Raw genomic sequence first — 19,745 nt, 5'->3', positions numbered from 1 at the left:
CACCCCTACCTAGTTCCCTCCCCCTTGTCCCCAGCCCTTTTCTGGGGTCCCTTGTTCCATCCCTTCAAGTCCCTCCCCCATCCTTCGTGTTTCTCCCCGGTCCCGCCCCCGGCTCCGGTCCTTCTTCTGATCCTGGGAGTGGAAACCTTTGGTCCCACCTCTCGTCCCCTCAGCCCCGACCTGAGCCCCGCCCCCGCCCCCGGCTCCGCCCCGCCCCCGCTAGGCCAGCTCTGCCGCTGGCCCGGAGCGCCCTCTGGCGTCTGCGCATGCTCCCTGCTCGGTACTGCAAAGTCCTCCAAAGGGACCTTCTAGGCTGCGCGCCGGTCGCCCCCGATCGGGTCCGCCTGCCCGCAGCGTCTCGTTGGTGCAGCCGGTGACCTCCGACCCCGCCGCCGCGGGGCGGGGAGGCCTTAGCTCCGGGCGGGCGGCGGCTGCTGCAGCGGGACCCGGGAGCGGGGCCCGGCGCCGCCCGGGCCGCGGGGCGATGTGAGTCGGGGTGCGGCGGGGCTGGGACGAGGCGGCTCCACCGAGGCCGCACCGCGCCTCGCCGCAGTCGCCGCTCCCTCCCGAGGAAGTACCGGGAGGGCGGGCGGTGGAGCCCCGGGGCTGGGGGCGGGGATCTAGGGACTACGCGCGGCCCTGACCTCCCCTATTCCTTCCCGGCATCTAGAAATTCCCGTCAACTCTGTTACCTAAATCTGCCTCTAACCTCCCAGAACCACCCTATCCCCACCCCCGACACACCTTCGCGTGTCCTGGAGTCCCGAGAACCCCTGTCTCCTGCAAATTCCCCTGCTACGCCCCCAGAACCACCATTCTCTCTGGGATGAATCCAGATGCTTCCACCGTCCTGAAATTCCTCTGAGTCTTCATGCTCCTCCATTCTCCTGGCACCGTGCTCAAATCCAAAGCATTTATCCACCTTTCCCCAATCCATCTCACACGTTTTGAGCTGCCATAACCTCAAACTCCTACTCCCAGTCCACACCTGTCTCAGAGCAGAGCCTTCTCCTCCTGTCACCTGATGTCACCCCTTTAGCTGGGCTGTCATATGTCCTGGTATCTTTAAGAGCAGTGAAGGAAATAGGAAAAGATGCAGCATCCTCCCTCATCTTGCACCCTGCCGTTCTTGGCTTCACCCCCAGACTCCCTGTTGGTGGCTCAAGCCCCGGTATTTACCCAGCTGCCCGTCTTTACCCAGCTGTGCACATCTTCCTCAGCCCGCTGCCCCTTCCAGAGAGTAGGCCAGACAGAGGGCAGGGGTCCTTTTACCTGGAAAGTACCCAAAGATGCAGAGCACCTGGGGCCCTGGGAAATGACCTTGTTTTTCCAGAGCAGGAGGGTGGGATTTCAAGGATCTCCAGGGTCCTGGCTTGTTGACTTGTCCACCTAGGGCTCACATTACTGAAATTTTGGGTGATAGCATTTGTGTTAAATTATAGGCCTTTTGGAGCTTGGAGAACAGAAAGTCTATCAAGGTTCCAAATGTGAGACTGAAGGAGCTTGTCCTAGAAGAGGAAAATGTTGATTTTAGTTGTGTTTGTCCTATGTACTTACTTCTAGAGGTGAAGCTCCATAGTTTACAGCTGTTTCCCGCAAAAACTGGAAAGCTGTTTCCCTTAAAGATGTTGGGGTGGGAGTTGTGGGTGGCGATGGAGGATCTGCTTGGCAGACTCTCTCTGATACTTAGCAGGAACATAAAAACTAGAATATTGGTTTCCTGAATCTTAAGCCATTGCTCTTTCCAATACATCTTCGTGTCTTCTTGAGAGAGCTCTCTGTAGAGTTCAAGTTCTCTGCAAAGGTAAGGTGATGATCTTGGTATTGGTTGTAACAGGATTCAGAGAGGGTCTAGAAGTGACTTAAAATGTTCTGGCCTCTCTCGGACTGCAAAGTCACTGTTTCCAGGGGAGTCTTTCCCTCTCAGGGACTATGGGGCTTAGAATTTATGGTCCCTTTGGCCTTGATCTTTCTTCACTGGCATTTATATCCCATTAGAGCCTGGAATGGATATCCCGGTGGGATGGACTGACAGCAAGTCAGTTTCATTAACAATTGAGGGGTGAGGCTAGAAATTTTCCACTAACCTGTGGTCTCTGTCTCCTATGCTAGGTGAGCCCCAGGTGTATCCCAGGGAGATCCAAGTGACTTCTCTGCAGACTGCTTGCCATGCCACCCCACCAAGAACAGGGGGAATAAAGTGGGGGTCCTTCCCCATGCCCCTCCCATGGTCAGCTCTCCGATGGCCTGGGTGAGGTGAGACCTGTGTATAGGAGCCACTTTTCTAGAATTTCCCAAGTTGGGAGGAATTGAGGGTGCAGGTCAGGATTGTTCAAGACTTTACACTTTCAATGGGAGTTCTAGAAGGTATCTAGTCCTACTGATTCATTTCTTGCAGCAAGTTGCAAACCCATAATTTCTGGTTGGGATTGGTCCATGGGTTTGCTTGCTCCCTTAGGTCACTGTAGCCTGGTGGTGTCATCTCCATTCTAGCCACAGGCCCAAATGTTGTTACGTCTAATTTGAGTGCCGTAATCCGAGAGGGAAAAGCCAGATAGTAAGGCCTCTGGTCTCCCGTTTGGACAAAGGGGAGCAAACCGAGTGTTTGTTTTTTTAATGAAGAAATGCCTACTCAAGGTTATGAAAATAATGGTCTGTTTTCAATTTCTATCATCTGAGTGTATCTCTTAACCATAACATAACATCTCATTTGAAGAGAACATCAAAAATAAATTTGAGATAGATGTTATAACCTCAGATATGCAGATGATGCCACCCTTATGGCAGAAAGTGAAGAGGAACTAAAGAGCCTCTTGATGAAAGTGCAACAGGAGAGTGAAAAAGTTGGCTTAAAATTCAACATTCACAAAACGAAGATCATGGCATCCAGTCCCATCATTTCATGGCAAATAGATGGGGAAACAGTAAAAACAGTGACAGACTTTATTTTCTTGGGCTCCAAAATCACTGCAGATGGAGACTGCAGCCATGAAATTAAAAGACGCTTGCTCCTTGGAAGAAAAGCCTTGACCAACCTAGACAGCATATTAAAAAGCAGAGACATTACTTTGCCGACAAAGGTCCATCTAGTCAAAGCTGTGCTTTTTCCAGTAGTCATGTATGGATGTGAGAGTTGGATCGTAAAGAAAGCTGAGCACCGAAAAATTGATGCTTTTGAACTGTGGCGTTGGAGAAGACTCTTGAGAGTCCCTTGGACTGCAAGGAGATCAAATCAGTCAATCCTAAAGGATATCAACCCTGAATATTCATTGAAAGGACTGAAGCTGAAGCTCCAGTACTTTGGCCATCTGATGCAAAGAACTGACTCATTGGAAAAGACCCTGATGCTGGGAAAGATTGAAGGCAGGAGGAGAAGGGGATGACAGAAGATAAGATGGTTGGATGCTATCACTGACTTAACGGACATGAGTTTGAGCAAGCTCTGGGAGTTGGTGATGGACAAGAAAGCCTGGCATGCTGCAGTCCATGGGGTCGCAAAGAGTCAGACACGACTGAGCAACTGAATGAGATGTTGGGGTGGTGGTAAGAAAGGAAAACAGAGGATCTGAGTGAGGTGGGACAGGAGGAACAGGAGAAAGTTCCAGGCCAAAGTGTCTGGGACTCCCCACCTACAGTTTCTTTGCTGAATCTGGATGAGGCCCCCAGCTGGCACCCAGCTCCTGATGCAGATCCGTTCCTCTAGGTCCCTCCTTTTAGCCATGTTTTTTATGCTGCCCAGGCTGCCCTTCCTTATCATACGTCAGTCAGAATCCTACATACTTCTCAAGGTCCAGGTCAAATGTTACCCCTGAGAAGCTCTCTCCATCCCCCCATCAGCATTAATCCTTAACACATCTTAACTTGAGTTAATGTTTATCCAGTGTGTGTCTGGCCCTGGATTGAGAGTGTGAATTCCTTGAGGAAGGGACTGTGAGTCTTGGACAGAGTAGGTGATCACAGCGGGTTGGTTCTGCCAGAGTTCTCCAGAGCAGGGCTTTGGGAGCTGGCTGTGATGATTTTACTGTCCTTTGTTTTTCCCTAGGGCAGGCAGGCTGCTCTGACACCATGGGGAGCTGCTGCAGCTGCCTGAACCGAGACAGCGTCTCAGACAACCACCCCACCAAGTTCAAGGTACCCACAGCCCCCTCCTTTCCCACATACCCAGAATGGCCTCCTGGGTTCTGCCCAAGCTGTCAAGTTGCCTGCCTAGAGAAGGTGGAATGACCTCCTGAGGCTGTGGGCTTTTTAAGACTTATTAAGAATTCCCAAGCTCAGGATCTCTGAGCAGGCCCAAGGAAAACAGGCTCAGTCCATTGCTGTTTTTGCAGCTCTTAGTCTTACTAAGAATGAAGAAATGCTGAGAGTAGTAAAGATTGTGCTTTCAGCACGATGTTCACTCCTGTCAGTGTATCTTTAAACAACAAAAGTCTGCAATGTTAAGTTTGCTGCTTGCTTTAGGAGGCTGAGGCCAGGCCCAATGGACCTGTGTGCACCCCCCACTCCTTCCACTTCTGTAGGGGGCGCCTCCTCCTCACCCCATCTTGAAGCCCAGGTTTCTCTCGCTCACCAGAAGAGGGAGCCCTCAGTAAGGTCCTTCAGTTGGGGGAGAGGGTGGAGGCCTTTATATTTGTTCTGCCTGGATTTGACTCTCCCTGGGTCTTACGATGTTTAATTCACAATGAAACCTTTTCTTGCATTAACATCTGGTCCTTGTATACTAGCCATGGACCATTTGGGGTCATCTAACCTTGGATGTCTAACTATCTGACCTTAGGGGTCAACTCACTACCCCTCCCTGCACTGCCCAAATGACACAACTAAAGCCTAGAGAATTGTCTTGGGTCACAGACACTGCCTCATCCGTGTCCCAGTAATCGTGTGGCGTTCTTAGTGGCTCGTGGACCCAGACACACACTTGAGGGGCTCAGTCATTGACCCCTCTGTCCCTTGCCCCTGCCAGGTGACGAACGTGGATGATGAGGGCGTGGAGCTGGGCTCCGGAGTGATGGAGCTGACCCAGAGCGAGCTGGTGCTGCACCTGCATCGGCGCGAGGCTGTCCGCTGGCCTTACCTCTGCCTGCGGCGCTATGGCTACGACTCCAACCTCTTCTCTTTTGAGAGTGGCCGCCGGTGTCAGACTGGCCAGGGTGAGTACCAGCCCCTGCCCCACGCTGGGATAGGGACTTGTCCACAGGGATCAGGTTCTGTGGCCGGAAGTCGCAGCTGGAAGGTCAGTAGGGAAGTCTGTTGACTTGGCAGGTGTTGCCCAAAGAAGGGAAGGGTCATGGCCAAGAGCGCACAGAACTAAGTGGACTCCCAGGCCGGTGCTTCTTCAGTCACTGCAGCTCCAGCCTGGGTGGCTTTGTGGGGGCATTTGTTGCACAACCCATGGGAAGCAGGCAGTGGTCCCAGGCAGTGCCTGCGTGGGAAAGCAAGCTCCTCCTTTTATTACTCTAGTTTCAGGGTCCCTGTTGCCCCCTCAGTAAGAGCAAACAGCCCCACATCATATGCCCAGGTCCCTGTGTATAATGAAAGTTCAGGCAGGAATACTTGCTGCCTTGGGCCTGCGCGGGGTGAGAATGATAAATTCGGAGAGGTCCACAGTGTACGGAGTAACCCTCACAAGGTTAATCTTTGTCTCCCGTCACCTGTGGGCAATGGAGTGTGATATATTCAGCCTTCCCCCCCTTTCTCCCTGCAGCTGGAGGTCAGGGAGGAGTGGGTTGTTCCATGATGTTAAGTCTGGGGCCAGCCATTGCTCTTTGAAGGGCGGGCATGGTCTGGGCTTGTCTTCGAGCTGAGCTGCCAGAAGGAATCCCCCACAGGATTGTGTTCAGTGCACTGTGGGGCTGTGATGGCAGTGATGGAACTAGCGAGCTCCTCCGATGAGGCCGCAAGCACAGCAGTGCGTCTCTGTGGCTGCAGTGGGCGGGGCAGCCCTCCCCTCCACGCACCTTATTGTAGAACTCAAGAGGCAGAGGCAGATAACGCTGGCTGAGCAGCGAGAGGGGAGGAAGGGGCCTCTCTGCTCCTGGTAGGGTTTAATCCAAACTGGGGATCCCAGAGGAGCACCATAAATCCCAACACAGGGTTCTTCTAAAACTCCAGTCGTTCTCAGCCTTTTCTAAGCCCTTGACATATCTTGGAATGAGATGTAATAGAATAGAATGAGGAAAGAATAGTCCTGTTTCTTCTCCTCCCTTCTACCCTTTTCATTCCATTCCTGCAGACCTGACACCCCAGCTTAGTTTGTCTTTGTGTGGATACCCACATGCACATCCCAAGTAGCTTCCCTGAGTCCTGGTCCCCATTGTTACAAAGGAGGATGCAGAATCCCAGGCTGGCCCAACACCCCAAGGACATCTTTGGATTCCTTGAGTCATGCATCCTCAGCCCAATCCTGCTGAGGACCATGCGTTGCTGCCTTGGAGTCTGAGGGGCTGTAAGGTACCCGCATGGAGGAGCCACAATTGTTGCCATGCCATAGTTGTCCTTTAGCTAGATGGCCCATCCTTCCTTTCTATACCAGAGTTCAAGCTCCGTGAAGCCCGTACACAGTAGTCACTCTCTGGCCAGGCACTGGGCTAAGTATACAGTGAACAGACAGTGAACAGGACAGACCCTCCCACCCTCAAAGAGCTTAGAGACTGTTGGGCATAGAGCTGAGGGCTGGGGCCCTGGCAGAGCTCTTTTTTTCTGGGGAGCAAGGGGTAGCAGGTGAGGTGGAGGGTCACTCATCTGACACCATTCTTTCCACTTTGATTTTTTACTTCACTTTCCTTCACCCCTGTGGACACACATCCTTATGAAAATGATTTAACCTCAGAGGAATATAGTTGAAGTACCAGATCTTATGGCTCAGACAGTAAAGAATCTGCTTGCAATGTGGGAAGCCTGGGTTCGATCCCTGGGTTGGGAAGATACCCTGGAGGAGGGTATGGCAACCCACTCCAGTATTCTTGCCTGGAGAATCCCATGGACAGACAGGCCTGGGGGGCTACAGTCCCTGGAGTCACAGAGTTGGACACAATTGAGCGACTAAGCACAGCACACTAGATCTTAAGATGATGGTAATGGATAGTGTGTGTTGGGGGAGGGGAGTGAAGGCCTTGGGCCGGCTCCTCCCATGGCTCTTGGAGGTTGGAGAGTGTGCGAAGGACAGTTGGTCTGCTAACCCTAACCCCTCAGGCCTGGGACTGAAGTTCAGGGACATTTCCTGAACTCTGTGCATCCTTTAAGCCTCTCTGGTCCTCCCCTATAGGATGCAGGGTCAGAGGAGCCTCATTTCTTCTTCTCCTTCTTCAGGGATATTTGCATTTAAGTGCTCCAGGGCTGAGGAAATCTTCAACCTCCTCCAGGATCTGATGCAGTGCAACAGCATCAATGTGATGGAAGAGCCAGTCATCATCACCCGCAACAGTCACCCGGCTGAGCTTGACCTCCCTCGGGCCCCCCAGCCTCCCAATGGTGAGAGACCCCTCTCCTCAGCACCCCAACGCACATACAAGCATAGGTGCAGGGAGCGCTGGTCTTGGAGGCACGAGTCAGGCAGGCAGGTGGAGGGTGGCTGGGTGAGCCAGGCTTCCAGGACCATCATTCATCATTAGACAACTCCCAGGGATGGAGAAGTCCTGGCCTGGACCAATCAGGTGACTCAAGCTGAGGCTGGGAAGTCCAGAGCCTTGTATTGACGGATGGTCGGGGAGCAGACAGGAAGACATTGGGTTTCCATGGAAACGGCAGTCTGGAGCCGTTTTGCTTCCTTCCTTCTGTCTCCTGGGTCATACCCATATACCTTTCCTGACAGCTGGTGCAGCATCTCTGCCCACGGCTGTCTGGAGAGGTTCCCACAGTTTCTGCTTGTTCATTCACTGAATCACACCGAACACCTGCTCGGTGTCCTGCCCTCCATTGGCTGGCCTGTGAGGGACAGAAGAAATAGACACACGGTCCTTGATTTTGAGGAACTTCCCTGAAGCTCACTGGCAGAGCTGGAATGAAGTGTAGAGTCAGTTCAGTGACAGCAAGGTGTGCCTTAAGTGTTTCAGATAAGGCTGTGATGGGGGAAGTGGCGTTTAAGCTGAGCTTTCAGAAGAACGGCAGAAGTTGAAGATCAGACACAAGGTGAAGACAGTGGGGACTGCCAGTTCAGTGGGGTGGACCCGTGGGGACCCTGGTACTGCTTCCCTGTGAGAGTCCCAGGCTGCCACACACACGGCTGCAGGTAGCTGCCAGGTGGTTTAAGGACCGCTTGTCTCCTGTGTGCCCAGCTCTAGGCTATACCGTCTCCAGCTTCTCCAACGGCTTCCCTGGCTGCCCAGGAGAGGGTCCCCGATTCTCAGCACCCCGGCGCCCCTCAACGAGCAGCCTCCGACACCCCTCGCTTGGTGAAGAATCCACCCATGCCCTCATTGCCCCGGATGAGCAGGTGAGCAAGTGGCTGCCCAGGGTCTTCCTGTTGGTCTGGTGGGGGTGGAGGATGGGAAAATACAGCACTTCCTTCCGGTGAGGCTCATGGGAGGGAAGAAAGTGGATAGGACCCCTTTCTGTCCCAAGAAAAGGGAGGCCGGTTCCCTGAAAGGTTTGGAGGACAAGGAAGAGGAGGAGACTGCAGCCCTTTTCCCGCGTCCTTCTCTCATCCTGTCCCCTGTTCTCTGCTTCCTCCTTGCCCTTGGATTCTCCCGCCCTGGACTGTAACGCCCAGTCCCACACCTACGTCAACACGCCAGCCAGCGAGGAGGAGCAGCGCCGAAGCCGGCACTGCCTGCAGCCCCTGCCTGAGGGCCGGGCGCCCTTCGCGCCGCAGGCCCGGGGCCCCGACCAGCGGGACCCACAGGTGTTCCTGCAGCCGGGCCAGGTGAAGTTCGTGTTGGGCCCCACCCCGGCTCGGCGGCACATGACCAAGTGCCAAGGCCTCTGCCCGAGCCTGCAGGACGCCCCCCACCACAACAATAACAACGAGGGCCCTTCGGAGTGCCAAGCCCAGCCCAAGTGCACCTACGAGAACGTCAGCGGGGGGTTGCGGCCGGGGGCGGGCTGGAGACTGAGCCCGGAGGAGCCGGGCTGGAACGGCCTGGCCCAGCGCAGGGCTGCACTGCTGCACTATGAAAACCTGCCCTCCCTGCCCCCTGTGTGGGAGAGCCAGGCCCCGCAGCCAGGGGAGGAGGCCGGGGATGACGGAGACTCCAGGGACGGGCTCACCCCTTCCTCCAACGGCTTCCCAGAAGGCGAGGAGGACGAGACCCCACTGCAGAAGCCCACCAGCACCCGGGCGGCCCTCCGCAGTCACGGCAGCTTCCCCGTGCCGCTGACCCGGCGCCGAGGCTCCCCGAGGGTCTTCAACTTTGATTTCCGCCGGCCGGGCCCGGAGCCTCCAAGGCAGCTCAACTACATCCAGGTGGAGCTGAAGGGCTGGGGTGGAGACCGCCCCAAGGGGCCCCCGAACCCCTCCGCCCCCCGAGCCCCTGTGCCCACCACTCACCCGACCCGCAGCTCAGACTCCTACGCCGTGATCGACCTCAAAAAGACCGTGGCCATGTCCAACCTGCAGAGGGCGCTGCCCCGCGACGACGGGACCGCCAGGAAAACCCGGCACAACAGCACCGACCTGCCTCTGTAGGGGCGCCCCTCCTCCGCCCTGCCCAGCCTCCGCCTCCCGCTCCCGTGCCCCGAACCCCCACTCCGGGGTTCCGGGCTGCTTCGCAGAAGGGCACTGAGGTGGACCAGATGCTTTCTCGCACTGGCCAGAGTCCCCAAAGATATCAGCCGCAGAGTCCCCCGGTGTCCGAGCTGGGGAGAGGAGAGGGTGACCAGGCGAGGAGGGAGCCGCGGTGTAAACTGTGAAGGGCCCCCCGACGGCAATTAGCACCCTCCCGTTCTGTCATCTGTCGCGTCTGTCGTCTGTGTGTTTTTTTGGTTGAAATTTGGAAACATTTTGTACCTGTTGATTTTATTTATCAGTTTATTTTTCTATTTATTGTTTTAAATGTAATTTAACATATTTATTATTAATATAATTATTTTTAAATTCTGACGTGGTGGATGACGTCACCTTTTTAGGGAGTTTTTTTTTCTGGCATGGTGCTGGGGTGGGAGTCCAGGAGGCCTCACAGAGGTAGGGTCTTCACTCTAGGGTGATCGTGGGTTTTGTGATAAGTAACAATCATTTCTTTTTCTCCTCTGAGAAGCCCTGGCCTGGGACTGAAAGTTTTCCAGGGACGGCTGCTCCATCAAAGTAAAGTGACAGGACAGCTGGGGTCCTTGATACCCAAGGGGGATCTGTAAGAAAAACTACCCTGACCCTCTGAGGTTGTAGTCGGTGAGAGTGGAATTGAGGGGTGGGGTGCTGCACCATATTCACCTTCTCTGGACTCCCTCACTGAGTCCCCCTTCTGCCCCCAGGTGGATCCGATTGGGTACTGCCCTCCTTTCCCACCTTGGCCCCAAGGGGGACCCGGGATCTTCCTTCAGCGCCATCCGCTTGGCAGGGTCAAGACTAGAACCTTTAAACAGGACTTGACTAAAAACCCAGGAAAAGCAAAATTAAAAAGGGAAAAACAGTAATATAGAACTAAATAGTCGGACTTACAAAGTGTGACTTTCCCAGGGAAGTCCTCCCTAGGAATGAGCTCTTTGGGGAATTTCTGACCGACTGCAGGGATGGGGCCCTCACAGAGCCAGCACATCCAAACTCCTGCCTGGGCCCCTCTGCCCGGGGCTGCACGCTCCCCCTGCCCGAGGCTGTGGTTGCGGAAATTCCCTTTCCATATCCGGAGGCTGCCTCTTTCCTCTTCCTCCTCCCACCAGCCTCCCTGCCTCAAAATTTCCCTTTCTGTTTCAAACCCCTGAGTGGTTAATCTCCAGAAAATCCAGTGTCTCTAATGAGGCACTCAGGGCCCTGCGGAGGAGAGGGAGCAGGGTTTGTCCAAGCCTTGGGGACAAGCCTTCTTGTCTCTGGTCACTGTTTGTGCCCCAGCTCCCTGCCCTGTGGAGTGAGCAGACCTGTCCTCCACACCAAGGAAACAGGCCAGGGCAGGGCCCGCCCGCCTCCCTCCCCTGCTGCTGTTCAACCACTGCCCGGGGCCTCAGTTCTAGATGTGCCCTTTTCCTGAGCAGGAATTAGACCAACCAGCTTCCAGAACCCTCTGACCTTGGGTGTCCCTCTCTGTGCAAGAAATGGACAAAGAGAACTGGCCACAGAAGGCGTGAGAGGCCCTTCACCTGGGGCCCAGTAGGATCCCAGGGTGCGCCTGGCTCTGAACACTTCTTTACACCCTTTTGATCTCTGGACCGGAGGGCTCACCCACGGCAGGCTGGGTTTCATGCACTTTTCCCACACTGCAGTAGGGCAGTGCTGTCCTCTCTCTGCTGCTCACCCAGGGAGGCAGCTCAATTCTGCTTTCTCTGTGTCCTCACACATGACCCCTGCTCCTCCTTTTGGCCTCCACAGTCAGGAGCAGTGGACCCTTCAAACAGGATCACCAAGATTGGGGGGCAGACATGGCCGTGCCAGGACCAGGCCTAGGGCCCCTGGCTGTGCTAGTGACTCATGAGGGTGCTCAGGCCCCTCCTTACTCGTGAACTCTGTCATGGGGGAGTCAGGAGCCTGGCTTGAGTCGAGGCTGCGTTCTAGTGCTGACTCCTCCGCTGTCATCTCCGCTCTTTTGAGCATTTGGTCACCCCAAGTAGGCCTTGGATTTGCCCTTGGAAAACACAGAGCTAATTGTGAGAAGTAGCTAATGAGATGATGAAAATAGCACCGCTTTGGCAAGCAGAGCCACCTGGGCAGGCTCTTGCCCCAGCCACTCCCCAGGGAATAAAAACCACTGGCCGTCATAACTCTTCAGCCTCAGAGACCAACCTCAGGCTTGCTGCTGCTCCTTTGCTGAACAACTCACTCTCAGGGGTGGCCAGGTCTTGGTCAGGCCCAGAGCTTCCCCCAGAGTAAGCTGTAATCACTCTAGTCTACATATTTGTGGAGCATTGGGTGGGGGTCCAGGGCACATCCCAGGAACTGGCTCCCAGCCCAGTGTGGCCACCAAGCTTCCCTGTTCCCTCCCCAGGTCACTGCCTGTGACCCATGAGCCTGCGGCAGGAATTTTCCTCTGGTGTGGCGGGTGGGCTATGAGTGGACAGCTTTCCTGGTGGGGAGGGGAAGGCTGGGGATGGAGTGATGCTCAGGAGGGCAACTGCAGCTCCTGTGTCTGAGCCTACCCTGCCAGCGTTCAAGGCGTGGTGTGCGGACCGAATCCGTTTCCATTGCCATCATCATCCAACCATCTCCACCAACATGGTGAATGTTTGCTGACTGCTCAATTCTCTTCTTTAGAATCAGGCCCTACCCACCCTCCAGACTGCCCTCAGGAAAGAACAGGAGCCAGCATCCTGTCCAGGAGTGACATTTCAGGTCAGACCAGGAGGGGCCCTCCCGGAGCCCACCCCTGGGTAATAATAGCACTTGACAACGGTATAAACATGGGCGGCTTATAGACGATTTATCTCTTTGAGCTCACTGGGCCGGATTGTTATCAACGCAGTGCAGAGGAGGAAACAGGTCAAGAGGTGAAGTGACTTGCCTGGGGCCGTGGAGTTAATTAGTGGCTTGAGCGGGGGCTGCCTGCCAGTCGTGTGTCTTTTCCAAGCCCTTCTCCCAACCTGGCCTGCAGGTGCTGAGTTTCCTCAGGTGGGCTGGGGGCGAGCGTGTTGGGTGCTGCCCCAGACAGAAGCAGGCCAGGTGGTGGTGGGGGCCACATTCCAGTGTTCTCACTCAGGAATCCTGAATTCCAAGCCAGGGCTTTGCCTGGCTGACAGCAAGGTGAACCTGCTTTCCCCTCGGGTTGGCCTGACGCCCACCCACAGATCCTGCCTCTCTATTCTTTTATATATTTAAATTAAAAAAATTTTTTTTAAATTTATTTTTCTGGTTATACCTTGAGGCATGTGAAACTCCCCGAACAGGGATCAAACCTATGCTCCCTCCAGTGGCAATGCAGAGTCTTAACCACTGGACCACCAGGGAAGCCTTAATGCCCCTCAACTCTTTCAGTGCCTTAGAATGGCTCCCATTCTGTAGGTGAGTGTGCAGAAGGGGCTTGAACTCTCTCACCCCCACCACCCTCTCCTCCAGGCATCTCAACCCCACAAGAGGCTTGTCAGGTCAGGCCAGGACTCCCCTGGGCTCTGGGGGGTTCTCTGACCAACACCTTAAAGAGGAGTCATACTCCCAGGTGAAGGAGGGTTTATAATGAGGGATCCCCGAGACTCCAGGAAGGCCATGGGCGGCTGAGGCCGGGTTGAGAGGGCCTGGGTGTACCCCTCAGGGTGCCATGTCTACAGAATCACAAAGTTAAGATGGAATCTTGTAGGTTGGCTAGGCTGGGACCCATCCAGTAGTCCCTTCGACAGGATTCCTCAGGATGCTTATCAGGTTTCTGCTGACACACTCCCCGAATGCGGAGCTCACTGCTTCACAAGTGCTCTCTCCAGGGGGGTCTTAGGATGTCCCTAAACCATCCATCGCTGGGCCCTAATTCTGCTCACAGACCCACACACAGTTAAGGCTAGTCTCTCTGCTGCGGGAGCCTGAATTTTGAAACCTGGCCTCATTGATTACTAACAATTTGACGTCTTCAGGCTTCGGTTTCCTCATCTGTGACACGGGGATTATAACAGTTCTTCCGTCTTGAAACTGTGAGGATCAGCGAATTCCCTGGTGGTCCAGTGGTTAGGACTCCACCCTTTCACTGTCAGAGGTGTGGGTTCAATCCCTAGTTAGGGAACCAAGATCCTGCAAGGCATGTGGTACGGCCAAAAAGAAAGAAGGAAAGAAATTGTGAGGCTCAAACAGGAGACTGTCTTCCCAGCATGAGCTGTGGCACTGCCCCATCGTAAGGGCTCAGTAAATGGCAGATGTTTTCATCTGAACATGATTCTTTCTGGCATAACCAGAAAGGTGTCTTCTGCTCTGTCCAGCCCTTCGTGCCCTAGTTTGACCCAAACCTACTGAATGCAGGGCTCAGGACTGACCTGCACCTTCCTTCAGCCCAATGTCATTGTTGTTCCAGGTGTTACACCTCTGCCTGAGTTTGCACTCACTCCATGGGTCCTTCTTGTTCTTAGGACCTCAGAGCTGGCCTGACACCGGGTCTTTCCACACAAACATCAGTAGCTACCTGATGTGGAGTCCTTGGTTTGTTAAATCAAAGTCCAGACCCTCCTGCTTATTTAGCTGACATCTCTTGTTGTTCGCCTGTGTCTGTCCTGGCATCTGGCCAGAGGCACCAGCCCTGGCAATGGACCTGGAGGTGATGGGAAACCAGAGGTGGGGAGTGGGAGGGGCTCTCCATGGGTGATGGATCACGAGGGGTCTCCACAGCATCTGGGGTTCTCAGCCTAACTCTTCTGGAAGCTTCACTCTGCCTGCCAGTGGTTGGTAGGAAGCCTTGCCCCCACTTGCCTTGCTCGCAGGTGGACCCCTCTCCTGGCTTCTCTGGGGATGGATATTCCCACCCCAGGGCCCCGTGGATGCTTGTGGACAGGGGCTGGGGAGGTCAGGAGAGTAACAGCATCACTCGTGCTCCAGGTGGGTGCTGTCATTATGCTCATTCTTAAGGGGTTATTAGTATGATGACTGAGCTAATGAGCACTGTGGGGGTGGGGAGGGGACACTTTAATCCCGCCCGGTGCCTGCTGATTGATGGGGTTGTCTCCTCAGCCATCTCTTCAGCTCCTTTAGCTGGGGAGACCTGGCCCCTTGGGGGCCCCATCGCCTCCCTCCACTTACCTCTCCTTTAGCCTGACCTGGTTCCCCTCTGGGTGAGAAGATCTCAGAAAGGGTGTGGCAGGGACAAGATGTGGGGGTGAGAGATGAGGGACTGGGGACTCTGGCTCTGGGGAAGGGAACGTAAAAGCAATGAAACCTCTGATCTTGACTGCATGCTGCCTGGGCTGGGGAAAGCCAGGCAGCTGAGTCTGAGGAGGGCTTGAGGGGAGATGGGAGCAGCCATGGAAGAAAGGGTGAGGGACATCAGGGTGGGAGTGAGGAAGTTTCCAGGTGTTCTTTGAGGCACCTTGCCTCTCTGGCCCGGATGAGCTGGTGCTGGCCAAAATCTTTCCTTTTAAGCGCCTTTCCTCTTGGGATGAAAGGGCTTGGGGAATCTCTCAGTGTATTGCTATATCAGAGAGGGGGTGGGGGACCCTACGAACCTATGACTTGTGTACAGTCGTACAGGTGTGTGCTGAGCTGTGCTAAGCCGCTTCAGTCGTGTCCATCTCTTTGTGGCCCCAGGGACTGTAGCCCACAAGGCTCCTCTCCATGGGATTCTCCAGGCAAGAATACTGGAGTGGGTTGCCATGCCCTCCTCCAGGGGATCTTCCTGACCCAGGGATCAAACCTGCATCTCTTATGTCTCTTGCATTGGTGGGTAGGTTCTTTACCACTAGTGCCACCTGGGAAGCCTTGATTTCTCAAGCCACGGTTAGACACAGTGGGTCCAAGATTCAAAATCTGGGTCATGGGGGCTAAGTCCTGACAAAACCCCACCTCCCCGGAACTCACTGTCAAGTTGGAGACATGAGGCTCACACAAGATAGGATTATGGACCATGTGCCTCTGCACATGGAGAGCTGTGTGACCTCAGACAGATCTCCCAACCTCTCTGAACCTGTTTCCTCATTTATTAAGGGAAGCTAATAACAACCTTCCAATGTTGTTATGTCTTAAATAAGAAAATGCACATAAAGTGCTCAGTGGGCCCTTGGCACAGAGCTGAAGCTTTCCTATGCTATGGTTGTCACAGCAACAGCAGGTGAAATGAGGAAGCTGGCTGAAGGTGGATCATGAATGGTGGGAAAGATCAGGGGAAGGAATTGGAAGTGTGGGCCTAGCAGTTAAGCTGGGGGCATGGGAAGAGAGGAGCCAGTGGGGTGGGAGCCTGATGGTTGGGGAGGAAGGAGAAGGAGGTGACTATACTTGATAGGCCATGTGCCCATGATTGGAGGGGGCAGCTATGGGGCTCAGACCAGATCAGGTGTGGGCATTCACCTGTCCAGTCACTCAACAAATATTTAGTGAGTGCTAGTTAGGTGCCAGGCACGGTGACGGGTGGGGACAAGGCAGCCATCAGGACAAATAGGGCACTGCCCTCCTGAGCTTACCTTTTCCTGACGGTGAGAGAATTAACCACCTAATTAATTACAATGAACAAGTTAAGTTCAGGGACGAACATTCCTTTGAAGAAACTGCAGAAGGAGCAATGTGATTGAAGGGCAGGAAGGGGCCGCATGTCAAGGAAGGTCTTGCTGGGGAGGTGACCTCGGGGCGGAGGCATGAAGAAGGCTGAGTGAACAGCCAAGGGAAGGAAGGTCCAGATGATGGGGACAGCATGTGCAAAGGACCTGCAGGAAAAGTGACAGGGTCCAAGGAGGCCTGTGTAGCTGGAAAGGGGTTAAGGAGTGGAGAGAGCGGGGGCAGGATCCACAGGGAGTCCTGTGGTCCGGGGGAGGCAACTGGACTAGCTGCTGGCGGGTTGGGAGCAGAGACCTGACTTGAGTTCTAATAGAGTGGCTCTGGCTGCGGTCTGGGGCGGGGGTGGGGCAGTTGGATAGAAAGGGCAGAAGTGGGGAGACGTATGAGGAGGCTACTGCTGGAATCTAGGGAGACGTGCTGGGGAGCTCATTGGTGGCCATGAGAAAGGAGAGAAGAGGACATATTTGGGATCTATTCTGAAGTAGATCCAACGGAAGATTGGCAAAGGAAATGAGGTCTGGGGTCTGCTCCTTATCTAGGCCTGTGTGGAGGGATGCCTTCTACTGAATGGAAAAGGAATGTGGGGGGAGGATGGGCAGATTTCACTGGGAGGCCTGGGAGAATGCCCCCTGACAGTGACCCATGCCTGGGACCAGAGGTTAAAGAGCGGGGTCCTCAGACACCATGACTCAGAGCTGAGGGCTCCACCACACACTCCTGGGCCAGGCCAGGCCTGGCCGAGGCCCACCTTGCTGTTCCTTCCCCTGCGATTCTGTGTCTGTTCTCTGCCGGACCTGCAACCAGGGGAGACCTGGATGCTGAGCCCCCACCCTGCCCCCGGGACTTTGGGAGGTGAGGCTGCAGTGATGCAGTGGGAGGGAGCACTGCTGTCCAGAGCAGGCCTGGGGGAGCTTGGCACACAGAGGGTGGCCCATGTAGGCTGAAAGTGCCCGGAGGATGAGCCATTGGAGGCTGGCCCCGACACGGAGCAGCGGTGACACCTTCTCCTACAAAGGGACAAAGGTGAGACCCTCAGAAATCCTCCTGGAGCCTCGGGATCATGGTCTCAGCTTCCTAGAATCTGGGCCAGCTATGGGGGGTGTGCCTGGACTTGGCAGGAAGCAGGGCCAAGGTCAGCTAGACTCCTTCCAGACAAGCTCAGAATCTGGAAAGCAATAGGGGTGGCTTTGGGGAGTGTCCAGGCATCTGGATGCCTCTTCTCCTCCATCTCTGCTGGGTGAGTGAGGACCCCCTGATGTTGTGGGTTTCTCTACAGTGGGCAGAGCCAGCCCTCCAGACACCAGAATGTGAGGAGAGCTGGGGAGGCTGACGATATGTTCCAGGAGGGGTCCCTCCCGAGGCTGCCTGTCCCCAGCTGCCTGCCCAGAACCCCCGGTCCCCACTTTGCCCCCAGGTGTCCCACACAAGGAGCGCTGAGCAGAGGGAAAGCCCTGGCAGGCTCCATGCTGTAACTCACAGGTCCACCCCTCCGGAACTCAAACTCGATGGGCTGGGACCTGGGCTGGGGCCAGCTCTGGCTCCTCGGTCCTGGGACCATAACCACATCTCTCTGAGGCCCAATTAGGGGCCCTGAGTGAGAGAGGTGACGGAGCTTCCTGGATGCATTATCAGTGTTTGGTTTGGGACTTTCGGAACAGGTTCAGTTCCTGCTCCTTATCCAGGCCCTGATAATTAGAGTCTCTGGCCTTTGATATGCCTCAGTCTGGGACACGGGACTCTCAGCCCTGCCACCCAGCCCCAGCATTCACCACCCACAGAGACTGGTCTGTGGTCAAGGCCAGCTCCATCCAAATCAAACCCCTCCCCGTGGCCTGTCTGACCTGCCCAGCCCCCGCAGAGTCTCAAGAGGACACGGGGCACAGGAGCATGGGTTCCTGGCCCCCCTGGACAGGTCTAGGGACTTACAGGCGAGACTGGTCAAGAACAGGAGGGAGTCTCTGGAAGTTTCCAGCCCCCACTGCCAAGTGGGCCACTCTCTCTGGGGGAGGAATTGAAGACAATGGTGCGGACCCATGGGGTGAACCATGGACTGGCCCGAGGTTGACTGCCTCGTGCTAAAGCCAGACCCCTTGTCCTCATTCCCTCCTTGGGAGATGCAGTCACACAGAGGGGCTTTCTCCGGTCTGGATGCTGCACTGAGAGGAGGTCTTGGGCTTACCTTTCAGCAAGAGGTCAGGGGGAACATGGCCACTGTGGAGGCGAGGTGCGGAGAAGGGTGGGAAGGAGGAGGGAGAAGAGGAGAGTGGAGGGTCATATGGAGTAAGAGAAGGAAGGGCGGGGAAAGGAGAGGAGGACAGGGACAGGATGGAGGAGGCCTTCCTTGCTGCCCAGCTTAGAGAAAGGTGTGTCTGGGCACAGGCGGAGATACACACAGCTGCCTCTTGGGGAGCAGGAGCTCGTGCGCAGCCTGGGGCTGGGCATGAGCATGTAGATGGGCAAGCGTGTCCCTGCGTGTGACTGTGTGTTTGTGCGTGGACATCCTGCACCGAGTGAGCGTGGGGCCTTTTCAGCATTTTGCATCATGAGCCAGGACACGCATAGACACACACACAGAACACTTATCTGAACAGGGCACTCTGATTTATTCTGTTCCAATTTGAAAAAGAGCCCTTTTTAGGACTTCACACAGCCCTGCCCTCAGGGAGCCCCAGTCTGAGGGGAGACACAGCCTTGCACAGGGAGCCCCAGTCTGAGGGGAGACACAGCCCCGCCTCAGGGAGCCCCAGTCTGAGGGGAGACACAGCCCCGCCTCAGGGAGCCCCAGTCTGAGGGGAGACACAGCCCTGCCTCAGGGAGCCCCAGTCTGAGGGGAGACACAGCCCCGCCTCAGGGAGCCCCAGTCTGAGAGGAGACACAGCCCTGCCTCAGGGAGCCCCAGTGTGAGGGGAGACACAGCCTTGCCTCAGGGAGCCCCAGTGTGAGGGGAGACACAGCCCTGCCTCAGGGAGCCCCAGTCTGAGGGGAGACACAGCCTTGCACAGGGAGCCCCAGTCTGAGGGGAGACACAGCCCCGCCTCAGGGAGCCCCGGTCTGAGGGGAGACACAGCCCTGCCTCAGGGAGCCCCAGTCTGAGGGGAGACACAGCCCCGCCTCAGGGAGCCCCAGTCTGAGAGGAGACACAGCCTTGCACAGGGAGCCCCAGTCTGAGGGGAGACACAGCCCTGCCTCAGGGAGCCCCAGTCTGAGGGGAGACACAGCCCCACCTCAGGGAGCCCCAGTCTGAGGGGAGACACAGCCCCGCCTCAGGGAGCCCCGGTCTGAGGGGAGACACAGACCAGCCCTCAGGGAGCCCCAGTCTGAGGGGAGACACAGCCCCACCTCAGGGAGCCCCGGTCTGAGGGGAGACACAGACCAGCCCTCACGGAGCCCCAGTCTGAGGAGACACTGCAGAGTCAGGTTGATTGGGCAGTCATGTATAAGAGTCCAAGTCAGACCTTCAGGGAGCTGTTGGAAGCCAGAGGCTATAGGTCCCTGGGGG

General features: G+C 55.6%; 1 protein-coding gene across 2 annotated transcripts; it reads left to right on the top strand.

The window, feature by feature from the left end:
- Positions 1 to 306: 306 nt before the first annotated feature.
- On the top strand, positions 307 to 10,033 carry FRS3 (fibroblast growth factor receptor substrate 3). Of its 2 annotated transcripts, XM_043907434.1 has the most exons (7): positions 307 to 486; positions 2,113 to 2,256; positions 4,043 to 4,131; positions 4,961 to 5,147; positions 7,306 to 7,467; positions 8,271 to 8,428; positions 8,705 to 10,033. In XM_043907434.1, exons 3-7 carry the CDS (start codon positions 4,066 to 4,068, stop codon positions 9,617 to 9,619), a joined length of 1,488 nt encoding a protein of 495 aa, XP_043763369.1. In that variant the 5' UTR covers positions 307 to 486; positions 2,113 to 2,256; positions 4,043 to 4,065; the 3' UTR covers positions 9,620 to 10,033. The 2 variants fall into 2 exon arrangements, with proteins under 2 accessions (XP_043763369.1, XP_043763370.1); XM_043907435.1 differs by lacking the exon at positions 2,113 to 2,256.
- Positions 10,034 to 19,745: the final 9,712 nt, after the last annotated feature.

Source organism: Cervus elaphus, chromosome 7, assembly GCF_910594005.1.
Source record: "Cervus elaphus chromosome 7, mCerEla1.1, whole genome shotgun sequence".
Classification (NCBI taxonomy): Eukaryota; Metazoa; Chordata; class Mammalia; order Artiodactyla; family Cervidae; genus Cervus; species Cervus elaphus.
This window is presented reverse-complemented; position numbering and strand designations above follow the sequence as displayed.